This window comes from Lolium rigidum, chromosome 5 (genome assembly GCF_022539505.1).
Source record: "Lolium rigidum isolate FL_2022 chromosome 5, APGP_CSIRO_Lrig_0.1, whole genome shotgun sequence".
Lineage (NCBI taxonomy): Eukaryota > Viridiplantae > Streptophyta > Magnoliopsida > Poales > Poaceae > Lolium > Lolium rigidum.
In genome coordinates this window covers 113,967,236-113,987,019 of record NC_061512.1, presented here as the reverse complement: position 1 = coordinate 113,987,019, position 19,784 = coordinate 113,967,236, and the positions used below count along the sequence as shown (strand labels likewise).

The 19,784-nt window shown below is 45.7% G+C and overlaps 2 protein-coding genes across 3 annotated transcripts; one reads left to right on the top strand and one right to left on the bottom strand.

Annotated features, from left to right (window-relative positions):
* The first annotated feature begins 2,921 nt into the window (after positions 1 to 2,921).
* On the top strand, positions 2,922 to 5,034 carry LOC124657832 (protein DETOXIFICATION 56-like). The gene has a single exon (XM_047196325.1). The coding sequence runs from the start codon at positions 3,097 to 3,099 to the stop codon at positions 4,681 to 4,683; it is 1,587 nt and encodes a 528-aa protein (XP_047052281.1). The 5' UTR covers positions 2,922 to 3,096; the 3' UTR covers positions 4,684 to 5,034.
* Positions 5,035 to 8,719: 3,685 nt separating this feature from the next.
* LOC124651428 (trithorax group protein osa-like) lies at positions 8,720 to 19,249 on the bottom strand. Of its 2 annotated transcripts, XR_006987402.1 has the most exons (10): positions 19,079 to 19,249; positions 16,344 to 16,592; positions 16,025 to 16,240; positions 13,868 to 15,932; positions 13,390 to 13,788; positions 12,920 to 13,224; positions 12,620 to 12,783; positions 12,418 to 12,530; positions 12,242 to 12,321; positions 8,720 to 10,058 (listed from the first exon to the last, which is right to left on the bottom strand). XR_006987402.1 is itself a non-coding variant. In XM_047190528.1 (9 exons), the coding sequence occupies exons 2-8, from the start codon at positions 16,548 to 16,550 to the stop codon at positions 12,458 to 12,460; spliced, it is 3,429 nt and encodes a 1,142-aa protein (XP_047046484.1). In that variant the 5' UTR covers positions 16,551 to 16,592; positions 19,079 to 19,249; the 3' UTR covers positions 12,114 to 12,321; positions 12,418 to 12,457. The 2 variants fall into 2 exon arrangements, 1 of the variants encoding a protein (XP_047046484.1); XM_047190528.1 differs by lacking the exon at positions 8,720 to 10,058 and having other exon boundaries at positions 12,114 to 12,321.
* Between the last annotated feature and the right edge of the window lie 535 nt (positions 19,250 to 19,784).

The window sequence follows — 19,784 nt, the reverse complement described above, 5'->3', positions numbered from 1 at the left end:
AATTTTATTTAGTAAGCTGTGTCGATAGTGGTGAAGAAAAAATAAATATCATTCTTGATGCTTAGAATGAGTCACTAAGTGAGAAATACTTGGGTATACCCTCATATGTGGGAAGATTAATCAATGGTGCCTTTTTTTAAGAACAGAATATGGAGGAGTGTCCATTGGTGGATTGAGCGGTGTTTGTCAGTGGGAGGGAAACATGATCCCATAAAATTAGTTGCACAAGCGACACCTAGTTTTTGTATGTCCTGCTTTAAATTACCATGAGGTTTATGCCAGCATATCAATTCTTTGATCCATAATTTTTGGTGATGTTGAGTGTAAGGATGTCGAAGGCAATCTACTTTCCATAAACTGACTTCATCAGCTTTCACCCACCCTTCCTAGGTGTGGTGAGCAATAATGGAGGGTAGAGAGGTCCTATCTACGGGCCTAATGGCGCATTAGTACATGTGAAGATACAAGCGTATGGACTAGTAATTGGATTCCACGTGATGGAACCATGCAACAGATTGCGTGTTTGATGGTCAATCCCCCTCAACAAGTTTCTAAACTCATACAGCAAATGGCAAAGCAATTGGACACGGTGAAGCTATACGATTTGTTTCTACCTACAGACGTGCATCTTATTCATAACATACCGATCAGTACATGTGTACAACATGATTTCTTGGCCTGACGCCACGACAAGAAGGATTTTTTCAGTGTGCAGGATGGTTTCCATCATTAAGAAGGGGCGCGATGCTTGGCTTGAGGGTACATCGACGTCCTCCGATCATGTAGATCTGCAGAAGAGTTGTCACAACTCTCGAAGGTTCAGGTTCCCGTATAACGTAGGATGTTCCTTTGGTGGCTGGCAAGACAATGGCTACCAATGGATGGCTTTTGAGTTTCATGTATCTTAGGGACATCAAATTGAGCTGAATTTTCTCGAGCGTAAATATTTTGGGATTTATCAGAAGATGCGATGATGAAATGCACCAGGAGGCCCGTGGACCAGAAGAGAGAGAGCCCATGGGGTCGCCCCTAGGCCAGCCGCGCCATGGGGGGGGGGGGCACTTAGGCCCTCGAGTGTCATTTCGAGTCGGTTTCGACATCATACGATGAGTTTACCCTAAAACACCTCCCCCTATCATAATATCTAGAGCTACATAAAAAAACTCTTCATTTGATTGCATGATCTAAGTCTTGGTAAATCGTAGCTCAACTCATGAGTCTGTTAGGAGGCTAACTTAGAGCCATATCTTAAATTATTTGCCTGAAATCAAACTCTCGGGATACATATTGATCCTCTCTATGGCTTAACGCATAAGTGAGAGCATGGTTTATTTGAGTTCCACACAAGAACTCCATCTCATCTTGAACTTTCACTTCATTTCTTCTTTCTTCATTATGTTAATGTCTTGAAGATACTCATGAGAACTCACTCGATCCTCTTAGTCAAGACATGCTTCTAATAAGCTTAAATCTCACATGGGTTGTTTTTTCTCTTCAAATCGATGATCTTGATGCCAATACTTAAGATATATTTTTATTTTCATGGCATCCATACTTGAATCTAACACATGGTCTTGAAGCAATACATATAAAATATTCAATCATCAAAAACTCAATGAAAACATCACTCTATATATAGGAAATGCCATTCATTACGAAAAGCACATACATAGGGGTAATATACCCTTACATAGACCATTTTCACGGTACTACAACATGTCATTAGTTCTCTAGTCCAATTGCGCAAACACCTCCACATCGATCCCCCCTCCCCCCTCCATGGCTCATTGTTTTCTTCTGATGCATCGAGGCCTAGGCAAGGCCATTTCTTCTCCGTCACCAGGATGCCCCCACCCACACCCATAAGTGCGCCATCGTCATTGCCAACACCACAAGGAGAAATGATCATGTAACTCTGGTGAAGAATTCAGAGGCATCGCCCCAAGCAAGGTACCTCTTGTCGTTGTTCTCCGACTGTATAAACTATTGGATATCCACTTATACATCATGCACGTGATTAGCAAGTCGGTCAGTCACTCCCCAAAACATGGTGAAATAGAAAAATGGTTATGTACTCTCATTCCTTAGATATCACTACACACATATACAGACTTTTTTTTATCAATCTAAATACTCCATTATCAACTTATAGATACCTCAGAGCCCGTTTTATACAAAGCTTCATTTTGTATGTAGTTACATACTAGATTATGTGAACGAGAGAAGCTCATGCACTGCAAGCAGCTCATCCTTTTAACTGCAGCCACAATGATGGTGAATATCGATCAAAATTGCTCCTTCCATTTCAGTCTACTCCATGCACTGATTTTCAGTGGGCTAATCAAACAACAAAAGCATGGATAGGGTAGCGAAAGAGAGAGTTCCCACCCGGAAAGCTAGAGAAGCTTAGTAGTAGAGAGAAGCTTAGTAGTAGAGAGAAGCTTAGTAGTAGAGAGAAGCTTAGTAGTAGAAATCAACCTCTGGTTGGATGATAAGGAAGGTAGTGGCACCCCAACCCAGTTATGATACTTTGGTATCTTATAAAAGACGGAATTTTCTTTCTGTGAAAGTCGAAGTTCTCGTCGACAGCGAGGCACCTATGGTGACTTCGTCAATCTTAAGATCTATCAGAACAGTTTCTTGGACTTAGGCTCGGAGGTGTCCATAGAAATAGGTTGTGTGTGCATCATATGGGTGAATGTATGTACGTATACGTGAGCATATGTGCCGTACCGTGTTTCGCAAAAAAAAACGTAGTTGTATAGCATCCTAAAAGCAATGCACTTAAATTTGACATAAAGAGGAAACAAAGGCTTTGGCCAATAATTCGGTTGATAGTGGGGGTGTGATGGTGAGCCTGTGCCTTTGCTTATCATCCATGCATGAGACACAATCTTTAACGTCTCGAGGCTAAAATTCACGTGGCTTGCGAGTTCATGTCACCATTGCTGATTTTTGCTTTCAGCGAGCACTTGCAATGGTACCAGCAGTGAAGCAGGAGGAAGCCGTCAGCACTAACGATATTTGTTATGAATACAAAAAAAAACGTATAGTGGTGGTATACTAATTTCTGAATCGAAAAGTATATGCACGTACATGCTGGACAAGACAAACTCTGATCATTTCGCCATGGATCCAGCGTTAGCACCTCATCACCAGCAGCTGCAAGACCAAGAGCATGATCAAGTTGGATTCACGACCATGAAGAAGGAACCGGGGTGGGCGAAGGCGGCGGCGCGCGCGGTGGCCGGCGAGGCGCGTGCGCAGCGGGGTATCGCGCTTCCGCTGATCGGCATGAACCTGGCGGGGTTCGCCAAGGAGGCCACCACCACCGTCTTCCTCGGCCGGCTTGGCGAGCTGGAGCTGGTCGCCGGCTCGCTGGGCTTCAGCTTCGCCAGCGCCACGGGGATCGCCGTGCTCACGGGCCTCTGCGGCGCCATGGACCCCATCTGCGGCCAGGCGCACGGCGCCGGGAACGCGGCGCTGCTCCGCAGGACGCTGCTGATGACCACTGCCATGCTCCTCGCGGCCTCCGTGCCCATCGCGCTCCTCTGGCTCCACGTCGACGTCGTGCTCGCCCGCGTCTTTGGCCAGCAGCCTGACATATCCGCGGTGGCGAGGAGGTACGTCGTGTGCCTCCTCCCGGACCTTGCCGTCGCCTCTTTCCTCTGCCCGCTCAAGGCGTACCTGAGCTCGCAAGAGGTTACGCTCCCGGCGCTCTTCGCCTCCGTCGTGGGGCTCGCCGTACACGTCCCGCTCACCGTGTGGCTGTCACGGACCAGGGGCATCGAGGGCGTCGCCGCCGCATTCTGGCTCAGCGACCTCGCCACCGCTGTCGGGCTGGCCGCCTACGTCCTCCTCCTCGCGAAGAAGGACGACAATGGCAATGCGGAGGCGCCGCTGTGCGAGAGGTGGTGGTGGCCGGAGCCGGAGAGGAAGGCGGAATGGGTGCGTCTGATCCGGCTATCCGTACCGTGCTGCCTGAACACGTGCCTAGAGTGGTGGTGCTACGAGATCCTGATCCTGCTCACGGGCCTCCTGCCCGACGCCCGGCGCGCGGTGGCGGTGATCGCGGTGGCGCTCAACTTCGAGTACCTCTTCTACGCCATCATGCTCTCCCTCTCCGTGAGCGCCTCCGTGCGCGTCTCCAACTCCCTCGGCGCGGGCGATGCAGCCGCCGCGCGCCGCGCCGCCACCATCTCCATCATGGGCGCAATCGTCGCCGGCGCCGCGGGAAGCGCGCTCATGCTCGCGTCACGCCGGCAGTGGGCGCGGCTGTACACGCGGAGCGAGGGGGTGCGGGAAGGCGTGGCGAAGGCAATGACGGTGATGGCGGCGCTGGAGGTGGTGGACTTCCCGATGCACGTGTGCGACGGCATCGTGCGGGGCACGGCGAGGCCGGCGGTGGGGATGTACGCCATACTGGGAGGGTTTTATCTCGTTGCGATGCCGATCGGGGTGGCGCTCGGGTTCAGGGCCCGGCTAGGGATCGAGGGCCTGTTGGCAGGGCTCATCGCCGGCGCGACGGTGAGTCTGGCGGTGCTGGTCGTGGTGATCGCGCGCATGGACTGGAAGGCCGAGGCTGCCAAGGCGCGCGCCCGTGCTGGTGTCGGCGCTGTTGGTGATGATGTGCCCGGTTCCGACAAGGAGGAGGCGACGTCCGGGGACGCCCGCCAGGTTTGACACGACGACTGACTGCATTTTCATATCTAGGTGCTCGTTAGATCTGGAATTCCAACTCGAGCTGATTTCTGTGATAAGTATTTACGGCTAGAGGGAGTTGTTTCTATCCTGTATTGTATATGTATCCATGTACTTCCTCCGTCCTCAAATAAGTAAAAACATTTAGTTTTAAACTTTGTCCACAAAAGAGTGTACTTCTATCTTCTCAATGCACTTTAAAGCAGTAGAATTGCTTCTCTCTCATCGCATGGAAATCGAACCAATAATATTAAGCACATGTTATCCTTGTTTTCTACATTCACTTAGCATATTGGAGGTGAAATAATTATAGAGAAGAGAGATATTATTTTACATCTTCCCAATATATTTTTCACTTCACTTTATAATTTATCTTGGAAAACCCGATGTATATTTATTTGTGGACGGACGGAGTATGATTTAGTGCAAAACAAGGTATTGTATCCTCTTCTGCACTGCCACTCCAAACCCGGGGATTTCCGCCCCATCAATAAATGAAATTTTAGAAATTTTGTCACCGGGGAAGCTAATTAAGGGAGGTGGTGGTAGATGGAGCCATCAAGCATTTTCTCTCCGAGTTTATCAAGTACTACTCCGTTTTGCTATAGTTGCCACATCATATGAAAGAACTTTTTGTTACAACCATCCTAGGTTTTGCACCATACATTCTGTTGATGCATCATAAGAATAAGGGTGTGACTATTTCTCAGTCGACTGAGAATTAATTTCGCTCTCAGTTAGAAGATGTTATCAAATTTCAATTGCAACTCATTTTGCAACTCATGACTAGCACGAATCAAGATCCAAATCAAATGGTGTAATACTTGACTGAGCACGAAGCTAGTTCTCAGCTAGCTCCGAACTAGCAAATTCCTAAGAATAAACATTTTTGCTATAGTTGTTCTATGTTTTTGCTATAATAGCACAATATTTTACTATGAGGTCTCTAGCAAGGTCTCGCCGGACTATTTTGTGGCTGAACCATTTTAGCTACGATGATATAAAAGAGAAAAATTGTCCTCCAATACATAATAACTGTCATTGATTTAGTACGAAGTTGATCAGTGCCACTTATTCTGGATTGGAGAAGTACATAAGAGCATCCCCACTCGTCTCCCCGACGAGGCCCCCGAGCGCCGTTTTTCCCATCCGGACGGCGAAATTCGGTCTAGTCGCGCCCCCGGTTCCTCGATTTTGTTCAGATTTGGGCCTTCATCCATCCGGCGTGCCCACACCATCCCGGTCCCTCGAGGCGCGCTCGGGGACTCCGGACGAAGCGAAAGCACGCGAAACGCCGAGAAATCTCTCCCGCGCTTTCGCTTTGGCTTCGCCGCAGAGGTGGACCCGACCGGTCAGCGGCACACGCATCGTCTTCTGCGCGCAGTAAAGGCTGCCGCCGGTCAGCTCGCCGCGGACGCGTAGCATTCACGCGGCATTTAATCGCCGAGTCCAGCCCCGCCTACATAAATCCCCGCTCTCCGCGACGCGTAGCACCGACGAAACCCCAGCCAGAGACGAACCCAATCCGCCAATGTTCCCTCGCCGAGATCCATGGCGTTCAACGAGCAGGACGGCGCGGCCAACAACGGCTTCCCCCGCCGGTCGCTCCACGCGTGGGAGGGACACCTCCTCCACCAGGCGGGGTACTCCTGCCCGCCGGACACGAGGCCTCCCGACGGCGGGTGGCGGCTAAGTGCGGGCGGCGTGCCAATCCCGCCGCCGCCCCAGGGACACGCCCTCGACGTCGCCATCGAGGAGGTCCGATTGACAATGTCGGACCAAGAGCGCGCCGAGCCACGCTACCACCCCGACAACTACACGGCGTGGAACTCGTACTTCCTGCGGCGGTGGGAGCAGGAGCTCGCCTCCTACGACGGCCCGCCGCCTCCGCCTCCGCGCAACAACACCGCCGGACGAAAGCGTTGATGGAGCGTGCCGGGCCGGACGCTCGAGGCCGTTATCGAGCACATCGAGGGCGCGCCCGTTCTGACGATGCCTCCGCCGTCGAGGGCATCGGCCAGCCGCCGCCGGGACAGCTGGCAGCCACGGCGCGTGGCTGCCAGCTCCTCGTCGTCCGGTTCGGCGTCGAGGTCGACGCCGATCTCCAGGTCGGCGCCAACCTTGGCGACGGTGAAACGGGAGCCTATTTCCCCGTCGCGCAGCCGTGATCGCAGCGGTGGCGGGATCGTCATCCACGAGACGTCGACGCCACGCGGCCACCTCCGCCTGGTTCGCCCCAAGCGCGAACCAGGCACCTCCGACGAGCGGAAGCGCAAGCCGTCGAAGGTGAAGGTGGAGGAGGTCAACGACGCCGAGGACACCGCAATCCTCGAGGCCGTCATGGCGAGGTCCCTCCAGGACCTCGTCCCCGCCGACAACGCCATGCCCCTCGACCAGGCCTGCGCCTGGTCGAGGGAGCAGTGGGAGAAGGAGGAGGCGGAGCGGCAGGCTCGGCTCCTCGAGCATGCCGCTCGCTACCGTCGGCCTGCGACTCCTCCATCTGGTGCCCTCGTCCCCGTCATCGACCTCGAGGGGTCCGACGACGAGTGGTACAAGCCCTCGCCGTCCCCGCCGCGCAACGGTGGCCAGTGGGGAGACCCCGGCCAGGGCACCAGCAGCCAGGCGGCGGCGGCGCCGCCGCGTTTCGACGACGACGGCTCCGACGATGATGGCGGCGACGGCGATGATGACTACACGGTGTTCTACCGCCATTTCGGCATGTAGAGCGCCGTGATTTAATATTTAAAGTTATTTCGAATTCGGCCTCTATGTATAAACTTCGGCCCTCTATATAGTAAATATCATTAAATTTAGTCTAAATTCAATCGTTTTTAGCCGTATTTCGTCAAGCTTTCGTTTCTCAGAATTACATCGGCGTCTTTCATCTGAGATCGCGGCTGGGAAACTGGTCCTCCCCACGCCAATTTTACATCCAATCTGGACGAAATTTACCCCGAATTTCGGCGTAGGGAGACCAAACGAGTGGAGATGCTCTAAAAGCAGCGGCTAGTTTTCAAGCAAAACAAGATACTGTGTCAACAAAAGGGGCGGTGATCCGAGCCTCCGAGGGGGCAAACCCATTGCGGCGCTATCTGGGGCGCCCCCTGCAGCGAGCGCTAGCTGGGCCATGCCCAATAGCTAGGGTGGGATCTTTTTGAATGTTTTTCATTGGTTTTCCCGTTTTCTGTCGTTTTTCTTTGCTTCCTTCGATTTTGTTGCAGGTTTTTCAGATTTAGCGTTCAGTTTTTTGAAATTTTTCAATTTTTCAACAATTTCCATTTTTGAACATTTTTTAGCTTTGAACTTTTTCAAGTTTAAATTATTTTTAAGTTTGAACTTTTTCCAAGTTTGGAATTTTTTATTTTGAACATTTTTCAGGTTTGAACAAATTTCAAGTTTAAATAATTTTTAAAATTTAAACAGAAAGAAAACGCAGTACCTTTTTGTTGGGCTGCGTTGGAGCGATCCATGAATCCTCTGCTTCAGGTGGCCGGATTTCAGCCTGGCTGAGTGAAATTTTCCAGCCCAGTGAGTCTGGCATCATTCCGTTCATTTTCTTCTGTCTGTGACTTCAGAAAATCTCACCCCACGCTACCTCTAGAATTATTTCCACAAGAGAGCGGAGAGATGACGCTATGACCTCATTGTTTCCATCATTCCATGGCAGAGGTTTCTTCTGGTGCTAGGATAACAATTAATGCACTGGATTATGGTGACTGAGCACAACGGGATTGGGTGGAGGATGGGGCACAACCAAATCCCCACGGGGCTCAGATCCATGCTTGGATTTGTACCGTGATAACCGAAAGAGACCTGATAGAAACAATGCTCTCAGGTAACGAATCAGATCCGCAGAGGACAAAATTGCAGTGACACGCATTTAGGTTTGTTTGGAGCTCGAGCTTAGGTGTTTACACTACACACTGCATAAACACTACTATTTCATATTAGTTGTCACTAATTTAGTACAATTTTGCCTAAAACCGAATATAAAAAAATTCAAATTACTGAATAAATTTTGAGCAATACAACAAAAATACTAAAAAAGGGAAATACAAAAGGGAAAGAAACAAAGTGGTCACGCCAGTGCAATACATACACTCTCATAAATACATTATTGATGATCAGCTCAGCAACACAAGACAGGTGTAGCGTCATTGTTAGCCAACACCAGTCACAACTGTTTTCTCAAGGCTCCATCACATTCACCAGGAACTCCCAATAGGGTGCTACAAGACTTTTTAGAACAGAACAAAAACAAGATAGATCCACTAGAAGAATAAAGTGTTCACGATTTTCTCAAATTCAAAAGACATGGCAACTAGCCAATTTTACAATGTGAATCTCCGATGGTCATTAAGATTAGTCCACACGGGCTAACCATTTTCAGTTTTTTTCCAATTAGTCAATAAATACATTTTGCATATCTATAACAAAACATTATATTCAGCTGTTTCTGGACATGTTCCAAGTATTTAAGTGGTACTATAACATTATGATAGTTTTGTCTAAGACAGATTACTACATTTAATTGTTGTTTGTCTTTCCCAATTCTGTACGTAGCAAGAAAGTCATATATTCGAACATAGTTTCTAGACTAAGTTTAGTCATTCACGAATGTTGGATGATTCCCAAACTATAAGGGTATGGGTGCTGCTTCTTGGTCGCCATGATTTTACGTGATAATACTAAACAGTAGAAACAAAGAACGGCAACAAACAGATGCATATGCAAATCAAGTTCAGGTTTTCTACATAGGTTCAACCTCGAGAAACTTGGTTTGAAGTTGGGGTTTTAGAATTGTTACCAAATTGTCATGCTCAGTTAAGTAAGTTTGACCTTTGAGGATAGTCATATATAGTGCACAACCACAACAGTGGCTTGTTGCACTTCCTTAGGGCCCAACTTAAGTATCACAAAATAATTTTCTAGCCAAAGCATACCAAAAAAGTATGACTTGTCACACTTTTGGCGCCAGCGCAGTATTGTCAGGTTAACTTGCTAAATGTTGGATAATATTGGCAATTAGATCACACAGAACAGTAAAACAGATGGGTGAACAGGTTCTTAAACTCCTAATAGCAACCGTGTCTGTACGACCAACTAGTTAAAGTCAAGTTTTACAAATGCACAAAATTGCAAATTTCATGCAAGTATTTAGGGACATAATCATTTACCAAAAAAACTGAGAAACAGAGATAATCAGTTCATCTATTTGGGTCACATTTGTGGAAAACTTAAATCACTTCGTAAGAAAGGTTGAATGCTTATCTACCCTTACCGCCTTCAGGAAAGCATGCAAGTTCGATTGTATGAACGTGGAGCCCTCGCATGGAATTTCCTAAACTTGTCAATTTCTGCTTAGCAAACAGACAACAAAAGAAGCATATATCATTCAATGGTCACTTTGGATGAAACACATCCAGAAAAAGGCTACTGCCAAGGAAACTTATTGTTTGTCAATAATTCACCACCACCAACATTACTGGAAAGCCATATCAAACTGAACCGAAATAAAATTTAGAAGGTTATTAAGGATACCAAGGTGACCATAAATTTTAATGACAATCTCCAACCCAAAAGCTATGGTAATCAGACGAAGAGACATGATTGACTAGTTTTAAGAATGAAATAACTATATACAAGTAAACAGGTATTGTACTAGATCAACTAGCTAGCTGAATACACTAATGTTCCAGCTCAAAACCAAGTAAAGGGGCTTCTTTTTATTTTCATTTTTAGTGTTTAACCTACAAAATTGTTGGGTGCAAGACCTTTCAATTAGGCAATTAGACCACCCCCAACATGCCTATGTTATTACATGCACTTATGCTAACATCCAAGCCTCCAGGGTCTGTATTTCAGGTCCCATGTTTGCCCATTTTATGTGTTCTGCTCCTCCCTTCTAGGTACAAACAACCAATCGTAAGCTCCTAGGTACAAAATTGTTGGGTGCAAGACCTTTCAATTAGGAAATTAGACCACCCTCAACATGCCTATGTTACTACATGCCCTCATGCTAACATCCAGGACCTGTATTTAAGGCCCCATGTTTTCTCAATTTATGTGTTCTGCCCCTCCCTCTAAGTCTATTCCTCTTTGAGGTTCAGGACTTTGCATGCCGTCCTAGGTACAAACAACCAATCGCAAGCTCTCCAGAAAGTAATTCGATGCAAGATGGTACCTAAGCAAATTCTTCAAATGTATCTCATGAATAAGAAAATGATACATGTAGCTACGAAGAATGTTCTAAATAACAATAAGCGGTTAATAAAAAACCGTCCCACCATTTTGTGTTTACATGGCAGTACAAATCAACGTACACTGTTTAAGGACAAGCCAGGTAATTATATACATAGTTATTATACAATGAAAGCATCCAATTGATCATTCTTTTGAAACTGTAAATTGAAAAAAGATGGAACTCCCAGGTTTTAGTCCATGGAAGCAGCAGAAAGGGGAAGATTTGGCTAAAGTATGCTTGTTAAATGCTTCATCATAGATGTTTCATGCTACAATTTGTGATGGGCAGGGGTAAAAATATTTCTACTATAAAAAGAAGCCCTGTTCAATGTCATAAACTTTCATTTCTATCAGCCTAGACTTCAAATTCGTTTTGATACAACGGACAGGCCCACTCCTTTACCTTGAAAATAGCCTTTTCACAAAGGCCATAAATGTCTATTTAGAGCAGAGCCTAGTTCTTAGGGTCTATTTCAAGTGACCATCTTCTGGAATTTAACATAAGCAAAACTGATGGCAACTTTAAATACTCCATCCACCCCAAAAAGGATGTCGTACATTTTTCTAAATTTGGATGTATCCATAAACTAAGTAGCGTCTAGATACATCCAAATTTAGGCAAATTTGCGACATCCTTTTCCGGATGGAGGGAGTATAAGAAGTTCCCTAAGATTATACACATTTAACATAAGAGTTTCATGTTTCTACAAAATACAATATAGGTTTTTGGTAACAATGCTACTTGAGCTTTAGGCCCCAGTACCCAAAATGAGAAAACTGAGGTGTGCCTAGTGGATATACAAGGAAGTCAAGTACTTCCTCCATCCCGTTTTAATCTATAAGGCCAATAGTTTTTGCAGTCTCCTCTCAAAATACAAGGCGTTCATTTCAAATTGATGACATTTTCTCACTTTTGCCCTCATTTATCTCTCATCCATCTTCACCATCTATGGCTAAACACACATGCTAATTATTCTCTCTCATATTCCCAAGACATTATACAGCACCATGGACAAGATGACCATTTCCCTACTATTAATTGCTTATCCCGTTCTAGACCAGAAAACGTCTTATAAAATAAAATGGACAGAGTACAGTATTCTTAACTATTATCATATGCGCAAGATTGGAAGGCTGGACGCTCAGAAATAGAAGCATTCTCAGAGTCAAATAGCTTCAGGAACTAATATCCAAAATAGCAACAAAAAGTACCACAAAAGCAAGAATAGTCTGCTGGGTGACATAATAACAAAAAATTGAGGCCACTGCAAGTTCCATTACAAACATGAAGAACTACCTTAACCCAAATGCATGAACATGTCTTGATTTTCAGTGGTCTCAAACTCTCAAATAGGTCCAAACAGCACTGGCAGCAACCTGGTGAAAGAACAGGAGGCAAAGCAACTAACTAAACTACTAAACTTAGGACAATACCGTTGCACTTGAGAGGGTAAATGCAGCCACCAAACCTACCTTCAGATCTCATCGAGTGCTGAACTAGATAACAAGAGATCTAGCGCCTATTTCCACGGAAGTTGCCCTTCACAGCTACCTTTTTGTTTAACGACTTGGGACCTCCAGGAATCCTGAGAAATGCGTGAGAGTTTCAGACCAAAGAAATGTTTCACCTAGGATGCTCAAATTCAGATTAGTACAAATATTTATATATACTTACATCTTCTGCCTCTTTGCAACATCATGCTTCATTTTCAGAACAATGTCCATTGCATGCTGCTGATGCTCCCTTGTATGCACATGTAGACCCAGGTCCTCTGCACTTCCACAGTTAAACATGCATATCCGGCACAAACCAACATCTCCATTACTGAAGAATCCACCCTGGACAATACAACAATCAGCAGTTCAGTAGTTAATCAGTACGTCGGTCAAGTATAATTAGCATATGGAAACTCAAACACATCAGAAATAAACAAAAAAACAAAATAAATTCATGATCTCAATATTCATAACCCACCGAGCTGAAACGGACAGATTCTTGTGGAAAACCATGTCGAGGATAGTCATCAAGATTTGGATCATCTGGATGTACGTGACCATGGAACCGGTGGCCAGAAGGTTCAATTCCATGCAATTGACCATGTCCAAGGGGTTCAGCACCATGTAGATTTCTCGGAAGAAAAGTATCACCAGGGTGGAAATGTGTAGGAGGGAACCCTGGATTGCCAAAATCATGATGTATGTTCCCTGGAAGGTTGCCAGGGCCTAGTTGGTCTTTACGAAGACCTCCAGGACCCGCTGGCATCCCTTGAAGAAATGGACCTGAAAATTATCTCAACCCATTAGAGAGCCATTGAAAGTATTATGAAAAGGATCAAGTAGCCATAAGCTCTTTGTCATTCATGAACCCCATGGAGACCTGCTGGTAATGAGGTTTAGAATCAAGCCTTGACTTATTACTAATTAGTAGCATCTTACAGTCCTTACCTGGGTTTCTAGGCATTCCATCAATCCTGTGAAGGCCGTATTCTGCACCAGGTGACACAAAGTCAGGATGACCAACAACTGAATGGGGTTTCCTTGACAAATCTTCAGGGAAGCCTGTAGGATATGGGCCTGGCTTATTTGGGAATGGAGGCCTTCCAGGTAATGAATCGAAACCATCAAATGGTCTAGGCCCTCTCTGAAAACCCTCGCCGTCAAGATGAGTTGGCCCTGGAAATTGCTTCATATTCTCTTCAATATCTTTAGGGTCGACATTGTATCTGCCAGGATATGATGGCGCCAAGGACCTGAAATGTTCCCGTGAAGAATTGAACCCTTCTTCGTGGAAAGCCCTGGAATTTCCAAGTGACCCGCCGCCAACACCATTGCCCTTTGTCATTCCTGAATGGATGGAAATTTTGGTCAAGGTGCTTACAATAAGAAAACTCAAAGGTGTATGTATTTGGTTAAGTAGAATTACCAGCAGGATGTGGCCGGCCAACATTTTCTGGAGCAAAAGGAGGCATAGTTGTGTCGTGATGTCCAGGCAAGGGTCCACCACCCATGGGTGGCCGAATCATGCCGTCATCAGATCTGATGGGTGCTGGCAGCGGAAGGTTTGGCGCAAGCATCCTTGGTGCCATTTCAGATTGATATAAACCAAACGGGTGTTGCTGCATTGGAGGCCGGATATTTTCAGAAAAACTATGACTAGGTGGCCTCATTTGATTCATCTGGCCTTGTGTGAGCATATGGTGAGGAGGCCTGGCATCAGGTCCAGACAGACGTTGTCGACCCATGCCTGGAGGCACATAGGACCCCAGTGCTCCCAGATCTTTGTGTGATACATGTTGCAGTGATCCTCCTTTCTCAAGGTCATTGGATACGTGTGAAGCTTCAGGCTGTGAATTACTATTCTGGCCAACTAATTCATCCTTTCCTTTGCCTTTGTCTGAACCATCTGCACCGCCCAATGTAATGCCAGTTTGTGCCACATTTTTTCTAGTACTAGCAAAATCATTCTGCTCTCCGTTCACATTTTTATCACCTAGAGATTCCGGTTTTATGCCAGAAAATTCACCACCTCCATTTGTACTATCACCTACTTCAGTATTGCCAGTAGCATTACTTGCATTTTCTGACTTCCCAGATTCTTGGAACTGGTGTGGAGTTGCAGCATTACTCATAGACCTGCTAGTCGAAGTTGGAACATGCTGCTGTTGTATAAATGGTGGACCATGGGGCTGGAAAGATTGTGAATGCATATGTTGTTGAGATGAGTACATTCCTTGTTGGTACAAGTGACCTGTTTGTGAAGGAACGGAAGTGTTAGCAGGAAACCCTTGTGGCGGTGCTTGGGAAGGAATGCTTGGATGCATTGGTGGCCTTTGAACATGATACCCAACATGTTGCTGATGTTGTGATGCATGCTGAGCACCTTGAGGAGCCTGCATAGCTGGCTGTTGGCCCTGCAACGGAAATTGACCCTGCGGAGGGTGTACAAGTGCAGCATGCTGAGGACCAACTAACTGTTGGTGAGATGCATGTGCAGGGCGCTGAAGTGGAGCACCATGTGGCATCTGATTTGTTGGCTGAGGCTGTGAATATGATTGATGACCCGCTGCCGCATGTACTGGAGGATTCTGAGGTTGTGCAACTGGATGAGGTTGTGCAACTGGATGAGGCTGATGATATACCTGAGGTTGTGGGTACGATTGCTGCTGTACTTGTGGATGCTGGTGCTGTATCTGAGATTGAAGATGTTGCTGCTGAGGTAGAAACTGCATTTGCGAATGTTGATGCTGGGTCACAGCCTGCAGATGTTGTGGAGGATGAGGTTGTACATGTGGCTGCACCTGGGAAGCTATTGCTTGAGTTGTAGGCATTGCAAATGGTTGAGTACCAACTTGAGTATGGGCTATAGGCTGTGCATCAACTTGTGGGTGCATCTGTGGATTTTGAGGTGCTGGATTCAATGGTGGATTCTGCTGAGGCTGCGGCTGAACAACTGGTGCTTGGACTTGAGGATGATGAGACTGATTCTGGGACTGGTTTGGCACCATGTGTTGGGGCTGTGAGGGCTGCAAGAATTGGGGCTGAGCGTATGGAGCAGGTTGTGCAGGAACTTGAGCAACATTTTGCATTGCCACTTGCGTTTGAGGTTGTGTGTACTGCTGGTATTGGCCATACTGTTGATACTGCTGAGTGTAGGGGTTGTAGCCAGGGTAATGTTGCTGGTAATACTGTTCGTACTGGAGCTGCTGCTGGTACTGCTCAGCTGTTTGAGTTTGGGGAGCAACAGCTTGACCTTGACTAGTAGCAGGTGCCCCTGCGAAAGAGGCCGCAGCCATCGTGCTTGCTGTGGTCGCACCAGCTGAACTAGTCGCCACTGCAGGAGCTGTTACAGCTCCAGCTGTAGTTGCAGATGGAACTGCTGCAGGTGCCACTGAGGAAACTGCAGAAGGATCTTGGGTGACTGCCTGGGTTATTGCAGCTGATGACTGTGTCAGACTACTGTCAGCCTGTTGTGTTTGGGGTTGCACGCCCTGCCAACACATGCAAAGGTGCAAAAGGATTAATGCACAGAGAAATGGCTCTAGACTTATAGGGCAAATCACTTAAGACATGGCGGACTTACAGGGCAAAGCTGAGCATGCTCTTGCACTTGACGATGTACAATCTGAGTACCACAGCGGTTACAAACAACAGGGGAGTTCCCATAGGCGCAAGCAGTACCATGTGTGATGGATTCAGACAGATTTCCTTGCCATTGGCAACCACTCTTGTTATAGAGACAGTGTACTGCAACTTTACCAATTGTCTCGGCAAGCGATTTATTTATATCCACCAGAGGCTGCATATTGGAAAGCAGGTTGTAACAAAGAGGGCACTAATTCCAAATATACTTAACTTCACTTATTAAGCACAAATCACTTCATTAAGAAGAAAGCAAATACCTTGGAATCGGCTTCTGTCACCAAGTAGCCATCATAAGGGCAGGCTTGCGTTGTTGCTGCTACATAAGTCAAGCAAGGTTTGCAGTAGAGATGTGTGCACTGAGTTTGTACAGCCTCGTTGGGGTATATGAGTGTCCGGCAAACAGGGCAAAAATATTCACCAGGAAGAGATTGAATATTCAGAATACATTCATTATCGAACCCCATGGTATGGCCGCACTAACTTCTATCCAATAAGGGTTCTGATACCTGCACATATGCTGATTTCATAAACTTATGCCTTCAAAATGTATGAAGAGCTAAAACCAGAAATGTAATGAGAACACAAAATGTCAATTACTCAAACTGATAAAAGGAACCAAATGTAAAAAATGAACAAAAGTCTTAGACAATGATAAACAATGATGACAAAACGGTTTATGTTTTAACAATAGCAAGGCAAATGTCAAAGAGTCGACTAAATACGAATATACAGCTACTTACAGCTAAACTGGATCAGAGAAAATAATACAGGAGATGTCCAATTGTCACCACACTCTCCATGATTAATGCTTTATGAACAGCCATAAAAAGCGAGCCATGTAAAGTATTGCAAGTGGGTCCATACTGCATACTCATGTTTTAGCTTTCACGTCTGGCAGGTGCGTTGTTTCAGCACAAGACTACAACCGTCTGCTAAAGAACCACGTTAAGTATCCGTAATGTGCTAGCACAATAAGGTTGAGAGATACAACACATGCCTCTACTATAAAGAGTTAACTAATCAGAGAAAGGAATGCTTGTTATGTTCGAGGGACAGGCATATGGCAGATTATCTCCTAGCAGCCAAGGTAGCGTGACAACTGAGTCAATCTCAAACCACAGAGAGAGAAAATAAAAATAAATAAATAAGACGCCGCTTACTTATATAAGAAGTTTGGTCAAACTGAACCAAAAAGGTAATGCTACTTCCAGCTATAGGTCAGACCCAAAGCAAAGAGTGTCGAGGATGTGTAGTTCTGTTGTCATTTCCTATGGCCTGATTAACAGCCACAGAATGAGTGCCACGTAGAGTGCAGCCCGTAATACACCGGGCTCTGTTTTTTACTCCCTCTGTATGGGTTTATAGGTCCGGAGAGCAAAATCAAATAGTTCAGGATTGTAAGTCCGGAGTATTAACTCCATGCATGGCCGTTCATGTACCCCATTAATTTCTTGGTAGTTAATGCATGCGCTGTCGTTCGAGATTTTACTGGCCATCCAAATCGTGCGTGAGCTGGACTCAACTAAGAGATTGGAATACGTGATTTAGCATTCAACTCACCACCAAATGGGGAGCTATGGTTTGCCTGTTTAATCCAAAAGTAATTAGCCTCGATTCAATTGCTATGTCTTGGTCTTGCCAAAATGGCCCTCCAGCCTAAGATTCCCATACAGAGGAAGTAGCTTGGAAGTGTTTTATTCGCCAAAAGAAGACAAGTTTGCTAAAGAGCGAAGTTGCCTAACAGTACCCACTAAATCTCTGATGCGCTAGCATGATATGCACTTCAAATATACAACATGTGTTTCCACTATACAAGGTGGAAAATAGACGGGCATATGGCAGGTGACCAATATAGCTACAATTAGCAAAGCACATAGCTGATCTCCACAGAAGAAATGCATGATGCAACAAAGGTACCAATAGTAATAAAAATATATTATTGCAGCTCAAATCACCATCTAACCATGAGAATAGTGAATCACAACATTTGTTAACACTGAAAGCAGTAGCAGACCCAGGAACTTTTCCAAAGTCTAGGCAAACCACAAGTCAAAGTGCTTAGAATGTCAAAAGGAGTTCATGCTAATCACCATAAAAAATCACTCAAAGCCCGATGTCACGCAGGGTAGCCTCCTGGGTGAGAGGGAAACTAAGATCACCCATTCCTATGAAAATAACAATAGCAACAAACTACATTCTTGGAGCTGAAATTACACTATTTTCATCTTACACTATGGCCAGTAATCGAGGCGATGAATATAGCCAGCTATATTACTGCGCCAACAGAAACAACATACCGAATGAACCTAAGTAGCACTAGTAACAAAATCAATTATTAAAGCCAAATAGCTTGCTAACTAACTATTTACAATAATGATTATGGCAGCAGGCAAGTTATCAAGGTTAGGAATCTGTAAACTATGTTACCGAGCTGAGCAGAAACAACATGCCAAGAAAATCAAAGTAACACTAGTGAACTACATAAGTTAGAATCTGATAATGTTTGGTGTCACCAGCCAATAAAAATATGCAACGCAAAATATTAGCAGGCAGTAATGTCCTAAGAACAATGTTTACAGTGGGGTATAACGCAGCGTTACCGAACACACTCACAAGAGGCAAACAAAGAGGACACGGATCAAGAGTAGGTAAAAATGATGTGCACCTCATCACTGATGCTTTCACAACTAATTCACAAATGCGCAAGAAACAAAGCAAAGCATCGGATCTATATAGTACACAAAAAGGAGCAACTAACTGGTGCATATCAGGCGGCATCAACTAAGGATAACGAAAATCTGTATCCGGGGTCGGATTTAGCAGGGGAATCCCCGATTTGTTGATTCGGGGATAAACAGCTATTACTAGTGTTGATTCGGGATCTCAATCAAAAGCAGCGTTATTTGAGGAGAATAGGCAACAAAATGCATGGGCGGATCCACCCGAGCGTCCTGACGATCTTGAAAAGGTAGATGATTCAAGTGGTACTCACCGGCACAAAAATCCGAACAAGCTAGGGCTTCGTCACCAGCATAAGGAATCAGGTCCTGACCACGCCTGCCGAGCAGCAGCACGAGGGATCGAGGGATTGGCGGGGTTCGAGGTGGCAGGCCAGCTTTGGTGATGGTGGTGGTGGTGGTGGAGGAGGAGGCGGCGGTGGTGGGCGAGCGGAGGGGTTTCGGCGGCGACGGACACCGGGACGATGGTGTGTGAGGGATTTGGGAGTAGCAAGGGTTTGCCAAGCCAACCCGACCAGAATATTGGATTTTGCTAAGGGCTATGGCATAAAAGGTTTGCCCGAATTTAGATATTTCAGTTTGATTTTCCATATGATAAGTACCGGCTCAAATTAATAATTAAACATTTATAAAAATATCCCCAGGGAATATTTACAATCTCACTTAAATATGTGTACATATGTATTTATTACTAGATTGGTGTTCTTATTGTCTCGAAGAAATGTCGAATTTTATTTTGTTCAATCACTACTCACTAGAACTACATAATACATGTGTGTTGCTGCGGAATAAAAAAAAAACCTTGTAATCTACTTTTATATGGCATCGATTTACATTACGTATCAGGTTTGATTATATATTAGTTAGTAGGGTGCAGCGATTATTGCCAAGCAAAACCACCGAACTGCCACTTGCCACCTAAACCTTACACTAGAGTGAAGATGTGTTTATTACACATGT